At 28.1% G+C, this 13,699-nt stretch overlaps 1 protein-coding gene and 1 pseudogene across 2 annotated transcripts in view; one reads left to right on the top strand and one right to left on the bottom strand.

The window, feature by feature from the left end:
* Positions 1-13,699, top strand: part of LOC145269873 (serine/threonine-protein kinase DCLK2-like) — a 107,011-nt gene that overhangs the window by 47,710 nt on the left and 45,602 nt on the right. For both annotated transcript variants that reach the window (XM_080125619.1, XM_080125618.1), the window contains exons 4-6: positions 1,011-1,088; positions 4,392-4,507; positions 11,652-11,682. In XM_080125619.1, coding sequence (XP_079981745.1) covers positions 1,011-1,088; positions 4,392-4,507; positions 11,652-11,682 — 225 coding nt within the window. The remainder of the gene's footprint in view (positions 1-1,010; positions 1,089-4,391; positions 4,508-11,651; positions 11,683-13,699) is intronic.
* On the bottom strand, positions 12,972-13,088 carry LOC145269894 (5S ribosomal RNA; annotated as a pseudogene).

Here is a 13,699-nt window from a genome sequence, read left to right as displayed (position 1 = left end):
TTATCTGTGCCTAAATCCAAACGTAGATTCCATGAACAAAGCTTCTTTCTTAGAAGTGCACGACTGTGGAACTCTCTTCCGTTTGCCTGCTTCCCACCTGACTACAACTTGGATGTCTTCAAGTCCAACATAAACAAATTCCCGATAAACCGCCTCCTTAAGTAAGACATTTTATTAGATCTCCATTACTAGCGATTACTACAATATTATCCCATTGATTACTGTACACGCAAGAACCCTTATCCCTGAGTGACCTCCGGACCTTGATAAGTGGTGACTTCCTTGTAAAAAAAAAAAAATTTCTACACACACACACACACACACACACACACACACACACACACACAAATGCCTCGAATGATTAAATAAACGTTAGAATCGGAGTATCACCCTAGAATGGAGCTATGTTAACGAATGAAATTTTAATTTTTTGCCCTTCTTTTAGAGGAGCTGCCCCCCCTTAAAACGCCCTTGTGTCACATTGTAGTTTTATTAGTTAGGGAACTGATTCACTCTACCTTATCTGTTTTGTGTTTCTTCATTAACACAGTCTACGAATGGAGTTTTAAAAAACACAGTTTATAAATGAAGTTTTTAAAAATCACAAGATATTTCGGTACTTGTACAGTTTAATCAAGAAATTAAAAAATTAAAATATCGGAAAAAGTTTAAATTGTATCTATCCGTTATGGAACGAAGTTCTCTGAAAAAAATTCACTTAATTTCATCAAGTAGTTTGGTTTTTTTTCAGCGGAAAACACGTTTTTATGAGAGCGCGTTGAAGGCGGCCATCTTGGATTTAAAGAAAAATTTGTTTGAATTTTAGAAATGCCAAAGGGAGATAAGTCCAGTTAAAGCGCTGACACCCCTTCCCATCTTTAATACTAGCTTTTCTTTTTCTTCCTAAAAATCGAACATTTTGCTTGGTATCATAACAAATTGTTTTTTCGGTATAAAAAGAAACTACCGATTTTTTTCATTTATTACCGTTTTCTTTTGTTTTCTTTCAGAAAAGAAATTGATTGGACAAAAATCATTTGATTCAACCCTTCTTAAGAAACTGAATCTAAAATGCGGCTACAGAGAAGGTAAGATATGTCTTTTGCATCGTTACGCGAAAAAATCGTTCCTATTTACAATGCCTTCCCACGAGACAGAGTTAGACACCAGGGTCGTTTTTTAACGTGAAGAAAAGGAACAAAAATTAAAAATTGTCTCAGTCGTGAAGGACTTCTCCACTGACAGAGAACAAGAAATTGAAGTGTAGCATCAGAAGAACAGATACTACACTGTGATCTCGGCCTAAAGGCCAGAATTTACGCGTAAAAATGGTTTGCCTGTATATCTTACGTCAAGAATATAACCCGTTCACGCCGCAACTGCACTGATAGGCCGTGCCAGATGTCGGACACGACAGTTACACAGTTCACAAACAAATAAAAAATTCGAAAAAAAAAAAATCTATTAATAACATTTTTTTTTTCAGATAAAGCAATTATACCACTTCATCGCTCGTTATCCGAATTTAAACCGATCCCATTCTTTTTAAGGAAATAAACAAAATTAAGAGAAAAAGTTATATTTTTTAAATTTTTATTACAATTTCACCTCAAACAAGGCACATTGCCACTTTGATGTAGATGGCTATTATCAGGGACATAAGCTACAGGGGTACTATGTGGGGAGTTGGGCAGGCAGATGTTGGTTCATGTTACACTTGAACTTCTGCATGTCAGTGCAGTCGGGAAAGCAGGAACTCGGAAGGGAATTCCAAACTCCAGCGGTTCTGGGGAAGAAACTACTGGAGTAGAAGGCTCTATTACATCTAGGGATCTCAACTGTGAAGGGGTGGGATTTTGCTGCTTGTCGGGTTTGTCAGGTGTATTTACGTCGAGGGGGTACAAGTGCTTGCAGCTCGTCAGAGCATTCACCATTAAAATACTTGTAGAACAGGCAAAGGGGTGCACTATTTCGTCGATGGGACAGAGGCTGAAGCTTAGATGCCAGTTCAGAACCTATCAGGTTGGCGAGTCTCTTTTGAACCCTGTCTAGGAGTGAGAGACTAGTAGCAGATGCACCAACCGAAATATGACAACAATACTCCATACATGGGCGAATGGTGGCCTTAGAAAGATACAGGATACTTCTAGGCGTTATTAGCTTTCTAGCATGGTAGAGAGAACCTATCTTTTTCGCAGCGGTCCTGGCAATACTCTCAATATAATTCTTCCAACTCATGTGTCTTGTGAACGTTCGGCCAAGCAGTTTGAAAAATGTACTTTCAGATTAAGAGTCTTTGCCCATTGCTATTGGTGTTAGAGAAGGTTTCTTGTAGTTATTGGAGGAAACAAGTTTAGTCTTGGCAGCATTGAATGTGACCATCCATTTTTGTCCCCATTCCACTACGGATTGGAGGTCGTCCTCTAATGTTTCTGCCATTTCTCTAGATATGTGTTCATTTGTTTTCCTGTCGTGTCGGTTATAGAGTGTGGTGTCATCAGCATATATACCCATATCACAGACAATTTCGTCAGGGATTCTGCTTTCCCAACTGTACTGACATGCAGAAGTTCAAATGTAATGTGAACAGACATCTTGCTGCTCAACTCCCTTCATAATATCCCTGCAACTTATGTCTCTAATAGTAGCCCCCCACTTCAAAGTGGCAGTGTGCCTTGTTTGGGCTAAAAATTGAATATATATATATATATATATATATATATATATATATATATATATATATATATATATATATATTTGAACTCCAAGAAAGATTTGATGGAAAAGAAAGATCAATAAGTTTTAGAGTCAAATTCTCATCGAAAGCCATCCATAATAAGAATTTCAGAAAGAAAAGGGACACACCTACGATTGAAAAACACAAGCTGAAACTTAATAAGATTACAAGCATCTGATCATACTGTTCATCAAACTGACAATCTCATTATCCTTGAGTGGTATTTAGCCTTGGTAAGTGGTAATTCAATAGCATGCAAAATGAAATTGGATTTAAACATGACCATCGTTAACTTTTTTTTTACAAAGGCATCGCCACTTATCAAGGCACAGAGGCCACTTGAGGATAAGAGTTAAAGAGTGTACAGTAGTCAGTTGGACAATATAGTAATCGTTAGTAATGGCAATTCGGTAAATTTGTTAACTAAGTGGAACGGCTCATCAAGAACTTGTTTACGTTGGACTTGAAGACAACCATATTGTAGTCAGCTGGAAAGCAGGAAAATGGAAGACAATTCCATAGGCATGCAAGAAAGAAGCTTTGTTCATGGAATCTACATTTAGGTTTAGGCACAGATAAAGAGTGGGTGGGATTATATATAGTGTTTTCGGCTAGACGAGTGTTTCTTGTGAAAATTTGGCGAGGGGGGGGCATAGATTGAAGTTCAGTCGAGCACTTGGGCATGAAAATAACGATACAGCAAAGACAAACTCGCAACATCTCTTCTGTGAGATAGAGGTTGCAGGGAAGAAGAAAGGACAAAGTCTATTTTGAACTCTATCAAGGCAGGATAAGTCTTTTCTAACAGCTCCTACCCAGATGTGGCAGCAGTCCTCCATCCTTGGACGAACTTGGCTCTTATATATAGAGAGAATTGCATCAGCAGTGAGATATCTACTGGATCGATAGAAGGATCCTACCATTTTTTCCAGTGGCTTTGGCAACATATTTGATGTACGTGTTCCATTTCAGATCAGGAGTAAAGGTCAAGCCCAGAAGCTTGTCAAAACATGAGTCTTCCCCAAGACGAGAGCCATTCATTTCAATTGATGCCAGATGGGGATCAGAACGTTAATGATGTAAAGATAGACGCTTGGTTTTAGATGCATTAAAAGTAACCAGCCACTCTTTTCACTTAAAATTAAATTGAATTTGAACATGACCATTGTTAACTTTTCGTTAACTTTTACGGCTATATCGGACCAGTATAGCACATAGACGATAATTTATAGCACTTTAGCACCAGTAGGTTCGTAAAAATACGATTAAAAAAATTAGAGGGGGGATCAAAAAGTATTCAGAGTTAAATGAACATTGCATGAATCGAGATTAAAAAAATCCCAATTTTCTCAACGAACTCATCCTGTTTAGCCGCCCCTTTTGACTTTTAGGAGTATATGAAGTGGACTTTGATTTGATTTTATTTTATTTGATTTTATTTTATTTTATTTGATCCTTTAATCCGTAATGATTAAATGAGTGACATTTCTGACAAAGAAGAAAGAATTGCTGTTTTCTGCGTCATAAGTACCTTAAAAACTTTTTGTTCTGTTTTTTCTTCTTATATTAAGTGGTTCTATGCTCTATCTAGAGCGATCTCCATAAAAAAACATCTGTGTTCTCACTCATCTCTGAAGTATTTTGTTTCTGACAGATTCTGCACCAGGCCATAACCGGTCACCGTCTTTGAGTCGTTCAAAACATTCTTCAACCGATTCTTCTCGGACTGCGTCTCCAAGACAAAGACGAAAGAATAACGCTGTAGATATCGTAAGTTGGCTTCCTCTTTTCTTCATTTCAATTGTTTTTACACCCATTGTATATCAAAAGGATATATATATATATATATATATATATATATATATATATATATATATATATATATATATATATATATATATATATATATATAAATGTAGAAATAAAATTATAAATATATAGGAAAGAATAAACAATAGGAAAAAGTGAAAATTAAAGCAAAAAATAAAAAATACGAAATTAAGGTTTAAAACAGAAATTTTGGTTAGCATGGCACCCAAGATGGCCGACTTGTAACAACGTTGAGATGGATTTTCTTTTCCCCAAACACTAGGTTTATCATGTACAAAATCAACTTTTTGTTGGCAACATCAAATAGAAAAAACATCTGACGAGTTGGTGGGAATCAGGAATTTTTTATGAACACATAAAATCATAAAATTGCCATCCCATTAACGAAACGGCTGTAATGAAGAAATTCAAGATGAAATAAGATTTGAATAATAATATTACAATTAAGAAGATGAAATAAAATTTGATTAATAATATTACAATTAAGAAGATGAAATAAAATTTGAATAATAATATTACAATTAGAAGATGAAATAAAATTTGAATAATAATATTACAATAAGAAGATGAAATAAAATTTGAATAATAATATTACAATTAAGAAGATGAAATAAAATTTAAATAATAATATTACAATTAGAAGATGAAATAAAATTTGATTAATAATATTACAATTAAGAAGATGAAATAAAATTTGAATAATAATATTACAATTAAGAAGATGAAATAAAATTTGAATAATAATATTACAATTAGAAGATGAAATAAAATTTGAATAATAATATTACAATTAAGAAGATGAAATAAAATTTGATTAATAATATTACAATTAAGAAGATGAAATAAAATTTGATTAATAATATTACAATTAGAAGATGAAATAAAATCTGAATGATAATATTACAATAAGAAGATGAAATAAAATTTGATTAATAATATTACAATTAAGAAGATGAAATAAAATTTGATTAATAATATTACAATTAAGAAGATGAAATAAAATTTGAATAATAATATTACAATTAGAAGATGAAATAAAATTTGATTAATAATATTACAATTAAGAAGATGAAATAAAATTTGAATAATAATATTACAATTAAGAAGATGAAATAAAATTTGAATAATAATATTACAATTAGAAGATGAAATAAAATCTGAATGATAATATTACAATAAGAAGATGAAATAAAATTTGAATAATAATATTACAAAAAGAAGATGAAATAAAATTTGAATAATAATATTACAATAAGAAGATGAAATAAAATTTGAATAATAATATTACAATTAGAAGATGAAATAAAATTTGAATAATAATAATATTACAATTAAGAAGATGAAATAAAATTTGAATAATAATATTACAATTAGAAGATGAAATAAAATTTGAATAATAATATTACAATTAAGAAGATGAAATAAAATTTGAATGATAATATTACAATTAAGAAGATGAAATAAAATTTGAATAATAATATTACAATTAGAAGATGAAATAAAATTTGAATAATAATATTACAATTAAGAAGATGAAATAAAATTTGAATAATAATATTACAATAAGAAGATGAAATAAAATTTGAATAATAATATTACAATTAGAAGATGAAATAAAATTTGAATAATAATATTACAATTAAGAAGATGAAATAAAATTTGAATAATAATATTACAATAAGAAGATGAAATAAAATTTGAATAATAATATTACAATTAAGAAGATGAAATAAAATTTGAATAATAATATTACAATTAAGAAGATGAAATAAAATTTGAATAATAATATTACAATTAAGAAGATGAAATAAAATTTGAATAATAATATTACAATTAAGAAGATGAAATAAAATTTGAATAATAATATTACAAAAAGAAGATGAAATAAAATTTGAATAATAATATTACAATTAAGAAGATGAAATAAAATTTGAATAATAATATTACAATTAAGAAGATGAAATAAAATTTGAATAATAATATTACAATTAAGAAGATGAAATAAAATTTGAATAATAATATTACAATAAGAAGATGAAATAAAATTTGAATAATATTACAATAAAAAGATGAAAGAAAATTTGAATAATAATATTACAATAAGAAGATGAAATAAAATTTGAATAATAATATTACAATTAGAAGATGAAATAAAATTTGAATAATAATATTACAATTAGAAGATGAAATAAAATTTGAATAATAATATTACAATTAGAAGATGAAATAAAAATTGAATAATAATATTACAATTAAGAAGATGAAATAAAATTTGAATAATAATATTACAATTAAGAAGATGAAATAAAATTTGAATAATAATATTACAATTAAGAAGATGAAATAAAATTTGAATAATAATATTACAATTAAGAAGATGAAATAAAAATTGAATAATAATATTACAATTAAGAAGATGAAATAAAATTTGAATAATAATATTACAATTAAGAAGATGAAATAAAATTTGAATAATAATATTACAATTAGAAGATGAAATAAAAATTGAATAATAATATTACAATTAAGAAGATGAAATAAAATTTGAATAATAATATTACAATTAAAAAGATGAAATAAAATTTGAATAATAATATTACAATTAAGAAGATGAAATAAAAATTGAATAATAATATTACAATTAAGAAGATGAAATAAAATTTGAATAATAATATTACAATTAGAAGATGAAATAAAAATTGAATGATAATATTACAATTAAGAAAATGAAATAAAATTTGAATAATAATATTACAATTAAGAAGATGAAATAAAAATTGAATAATAATATTACAATTAAGAAGATGAAATAAAAATTGAATAATAATATTACAATTAAGAAGATGAAATAAAATTTGAATAATAATATTACAATTAGAAGATGAAATAAAATTTGAATAATAATATTACAATAAGAAGATGAAATAAAATCTGAATAATAATATTACAATTAAGAAGATGAAATAAAATTTGAATAATAATATTACAATTAAGAAGATGAAATAAAAATTGAATAATAATATTACAATTAGAAGATGAAATAAAATTTGAATAATAATATTACAATTAGAAGATGAAATAAAATTTGAATAATAATATTACAATTAAGAAGATGAAATAAAATTTTAATAATAATATTACAATAAGAAGATGAAATAAAATTTGAATAATAATATTACAATTAAGAAGATGAAATAAAAATTTAATAATAATATTACAATTAGAAGATGAAATAAAATTTGAATAATAATATAACAATTAAGAAGATGAAATAAAATTTGAATAATAATATTACAATTAAGAAGATGAAATAAAATTTGAATAATAATATTACAATTAGAAGATGAAATAAAATTTGAATAATAATATTACAATTAAGAAAATGAAATAAAATTTGATTAATAATATTACAATTAGAAGATGAAATAAAATTTGAATAATAATATTACAATTAAGAAGATGAAATAAAATTTGAAGAATAATATTACAATTAGTAGATGAAATAAAATTTGAATAATAATATTACAATTAAGAAGATGAAATAAAAATTGAATAATAATATTACAATCAGAAGATGAAATAAAATTTGAATAATAATATTACAATTAAGAAGATGAAATAAAATTTGAATAATAATATTACAATTAGAAGATGAAATAAAATTTGAATAATAATATTACAATTAGAAGATGAAATAAAATTTGAATAATAATATTACAATTAGAAGATGAAATAAAATTTGAATAATAATATTACAATTAAGAAAATGAAATAAAATTTGATTAATAATATTACAATTAGAAGATGAAATAAAATTTGAATAATAATATTACAATTAGAAGATGAAATAAAATTTGAATAATAATATTACAATTAGAAGATGAAATAAAATTTGAATAATAATATTACAATTAAGAAGATGAAATAAAATTTGATTAATAATATTACAATTAGAAGATGAAATAAAATTTGAATAATAATATTACAATTAAGAAGATGAAATAAAATTTGAATAATAATATTACAATTAGAAGATGAAATAAAATTTGAATAATAATATTACAATTAAGAAGATGAAATAAAATTTGAATAATAATATTACAATTAGAAGATGAAATAAAATTTGAATAATAATATTACAATTAAGAAGATGAAATAAAATTTGAATAATAATATTACAATTAGAAGATGAAATAAAATTTGAATAATAATATTACAATTAGAAGATGAAATAAAATTTGAATAATAATATTACAAAAAGAAGATGAAATAAAATTTGAATAATAATATTACAATTAGAAGATGAAATAAAATTTGATTAATAATATTACAATTAGAAGATGAAATAAAATTTGAATAATAATATTACAATTAAGAAGATGAAATAAAATCTGAATAATAATATTACAATTAAGAAGATGAAATAAAATTTGAATAATAATATTACAATTAAGAAGATGAAATAAAATTTGAATAATAATATTACAATTAAGAAGATGAAATAAAATTTGAATAATAATATTACAATTAAGAAGATGAAATAAAATTTGAATAATAATATTACAATAAGAAGATGAAATAAAATTTTAATAATAATATTACAATTAAGAAGATGAAATAAAATTTGAATAATAATATTACAATAAGAAGATGAAATAAAATTACAAAAAAGAAAAAATATAAGTCTTTGAATTTCAACAAGTGTTGTACTCTAGCCGCACTCGTGAGCTGTGAAACAGCGAAACAGTACTGTATGTGGATGACTATATATATATATATATATATATATATATATATATATATATATATATATATATGTGTGTGTGTATGTGTGTGTATGTGTGTGTATGTGTGTGGGTGTCTGTGTGTGTGTGTGGAAATATATTTTATTTCCTTATAATATATACCAATCCTTATTTAAGACTCTCAATGTAATTACAGAGCAATACAGAGAATAAATGACAAAAAACTATATTCCAAAGTTCATTATGTTGGCTATCTTATAATTTATTTCTAAAATTAAAAATGGCGTAATGGAAACATATGAAAAGGTATTTACAGCTTCTCTTCCAATTTTCAGATTTTAATCATGTCAAAATTCACTTTATTTCCTTTGACGAATTGATTGTTGCTATTTCCTCTGATGAGTTAAGGGCAAAATAGATTCATTAATTGATATAGTAAATAAGTGATTAATTTTGTATTACGAAACAGTTATGTTGACATTTACAATTCTTAGTAGTAACTGTTTCGTAACGCAAAATCAATCACTTAATTATTATATCAATCAAAGAATCTATTTTGCCCTTAACTCATCAAAAGAAGTAGCAACAATCAATTCATTAAAAGAAAATAAAATGCATTTGGGCATAAATACAAAACCCGAAAATTGGAAGAGAAATTGAAATTACATTTTATTTTATTTTTAGCTTAGATTATGCCATTTTGAACTTAGAAATAAAGTCATTAACATTTAAATATTCGTATTAATAAATGTTATTAATTTTGATACGTACTATCAAAAAAATTCTATTTAGTATTTAATTTATTATTTATAATTAATCTATATATATTTACTTAGATTATATTACTAATTCTTTAACATTTACCCTATGTTAATATATTTATTAAATCTTTATACGAAACTATTGCATATATATATATATATATATATATATATATATATATATATATATATATATATATAAATATATATATATATATATATTTATATATATATATATATATATATATATATATATATATATATATATATATATGTAGCAGAAAACAAAGGGGACTTTTTTCTTTTCTGAATCAATGCCTCTCCCCTGTGCTATTTGGCCACATATTGACCAATCAGGGATGCGACGCATTGATCCTTTATATCCATTAAGGAAAGCGGCCAGCATCAGGTTTGGAGGATAAGAAATCTTCCTTACTGAGAGAGACACCAAACGGAAAAAGTGAGATCAAAGCTAGAAACACTCAAGCTCCGCTGACGAGAGGTAGTACCTCGAAACACTTTTTTTAAGTAAAATAATAAATAATATTTGTTCCTTGTTTGCAATCAAAAAAAGATGGCGATTTTCTAAGGAAAAAGATTTTCCTATATATATATATATATATATATATGTATATATATATATATACATATATATATATATATATATATATATATATATATATATATATATATATATGAATTTAAAATATATATATGTGTGTGTGGGTGCGCGCGCGCGTGTGTGTGTGTGGGTGTGTGCGCGCGCGCGCGTGTGTGTTTGTGTGTGTGTGTGTTTATTACAGTTCTATCTGTTTAGTTACACATATTTCCGCTACTGAATCGTATTAGCCATCCAGTAACTTTGTCAGACTTGGACAGAAGTGGTTATTATGATTTGAAAAGGCGATATTAGTAGAAGACGATATAAAAAAAGGGGGGGTCTCCATTTAGATTTGGTAACAATTATATATATATATATATATATATATATTCATATATATATATATATATATATATATATATATATATATATATGTATATGAATTCAAAATAGAAAGGAAGAATAAAATGCTCGACATTTTATATGTTCTGTGGGTTTTATTCAATAGATTGCAGGTTTGAATATAACTACGATGTTTTAATTACTTTCAAATGTGTAGTATTTCCTTTCAATTTCCAGTTCGGGTCATGAAATCAGGATTTTTGTTTTTTCATTCATAAATGTTTGTAGTTTTTTTCATTCATAAATTTTTGTAGTTTTTTTTTTCATTCATAAATTAGATTGACGCTGTTAACATACCAAACAAACATTTTTAAACGGCGTTTTTTTTTATCTGTTCGTTTACTTCCTATTCAGATAATAGGTCCTCATATCAGTGAGGAGATGTGATACGCATAAAATGTTGTCGTGAGGTTGGCTTTGAAACAGTGTGTATTCTCTTCTGATGCCCCGACATTATCTGGAAGCCGAAATATAATAATCCACAATTAAAAACAGCCTACACACTAATTTACGAATGAAATAAGTAAGACACAAAAATTTCACTTGTCAATTTTTGTTTTTATTTTTATTTACAGCAAAAGTCCTGCGCCAATGGAACTAACGGTGGTGAGCCTCTGCCATATTTTGTTATTATATAATCGCTTGTTGTAGCTTTGATCTTTCTTTATTGCTGTTTATTGTTGTTTTTCTCCTTGATCATTAGTATTTCATGCGTTCATAGCTGTTTACAGTTTTTGTTCCTTTGGTTTCTGGTTTCGTGTAATAGTCATTAGTAGTTCATACAAGACAAAAAAGGAAAACACGTATAACTTTGCTCTTTGCTTTATTTATGCAAGAAACAATTTTGCTGTTATGTTATGGGATAATAATATTGTTATGTTATGTTATGTTGCTGTTATGTGATAATATTGGCGTGCCCCCCCCCCCGGCGTCTCTCAATTGTAACAAAAAAAAAGAGGAAATAAGTTTACCAATAGAACTAAGTCATGGAAAGTTGTTCCCAAATGTACACAAAAGGCAGCTGAACGTGTGTTGTTAAGCAAGGTGTGGCAGTTGTTTCAGAACAAAAGACTGAACAAGGTATATTAAAGCTAGTAAATCGGAACAAGGGGATGACTTTCGAAAATATCGGCGAAAAAAGTGACGCCTACATGTAAAAAAGTGCCCAGTTGAGGGTGAAGATGTTTTTAGCCAATTTTTCTATATTTGTCATCCAAAGGGTCGATCTTCAAAACGATACCGATATCGGGAAAATCCGCCGTCTCTGTCGGAAGTTGTAGACAGGCATACAAACACACACACACACACATACATACATGATGATTGCAACGTCTTGTCAGACAAGTACCACTCCCTCAGACATTTAAAATCCATGAGCCCAAATGCCCGAGGGAGTATCTATACAAATATGATGTTACAGAGTCTTAGCTTTGTACGACAACTAAGTCTCTCTCTCGGTTCAAAATGTTGAGATCCAGCAACAAGCAAGAGCAAGATAGCCAGCAACAAATTAAACTGCAGACCAGCTTAATGCGGGTAATGGTCTTCCGCTTTATGGTTTTTTAAATCAGAGATTTGCTTCTCCTAGAAAGGTTGCCTTCACCACGGCTTACGGGAGCTCTCTCCACCCCAATACACACACACAAATATACACGGTGCTAGTTGGCCGTTGACCCAGAAAAAGAGTTCATTCGCCCTTACATATATACATACATACATACATAAAAGGTTTCCTTCAGTATTGACAGACTATGAATACCTATGCCTGCGCGTGAAATTTTTGTGGCAAGAGTGGCGCAATCCCAACCATACCTCTCCTGAGTCAACATTGTTGAATACCAATAGCAAGTGGAGGTTCAGGACGACTGGAAACAGATGACAAGATAAGCAGAAAGCACATACAGCGCCTAGAATTCCCAAATGGTCACCCATCTGGTACTGGCCAGGCTCAACGTTGCTTAACTTTGGTGATCTGATGAGAACCGGTGTGTCAACGCGATTATGCCGTACATACATACACACATACATACATGCATACACACATACACACACATGATGATTGCAACGTCTTGTCAGACGAGTGCCACTCCCTCAGACATTTAAAATCCATGAGCCCAAATGTCTGAGGGAGTATCTATACAAATATGATGTTACAGAGTCTTAGCTTTGTACGACAGCTAAGTCTCTCTCTCGGTTCAAAATGTTCAGATCCAGCAACAAGCAAGAGCAAGATAGCCAGCAACAAATTAAACTGCAGACCAGCTTAATGCGGGTACTGGTCTTCCGCCTTATGGTTTTTTAAATCAGAGATTTGCTTCTCCTAGAAAGGTTGCCTTCACCACGGCTTACGGGAGCCCTCTCTACCCCAATACACGCACATACATAGATGCATACATACATACATTTCAACGAACAGGTGAGATTTATAGTATAGAGAGATGGCCCAATTTTGCTACTTAACAGAAATGGACGAATCTTTCATGGACGAGTCCTCCCAAATTTTTTCTCACTGATGTGTTCATTTCGCCGCAGCCAACTACCAGAAGCCCCTTTATCTTACGGATTTAGTTTACTGGAAGCCTGAGCTGTCTTGCTATAGAACATAGGATTGACAATGCGTTGT

The sequence above is a fragment of the Euprymna scolopes genome, chromosome 45, assembly GCF_053919585.1.
Source record: "Euprymna scolopes isolate OS-2025 chromosome 45, ASM5391958v1, whole genome shotgun sequence".
NCBI lineage: Eukaryota > Metazoa > Mollusca > Cephalopoda > Sepiida > Sepiolidae > Euprymna > Euprymna scolopes.
This window is presented reverse-complemented; position numbering and strand designations above follow the sequence as displayed.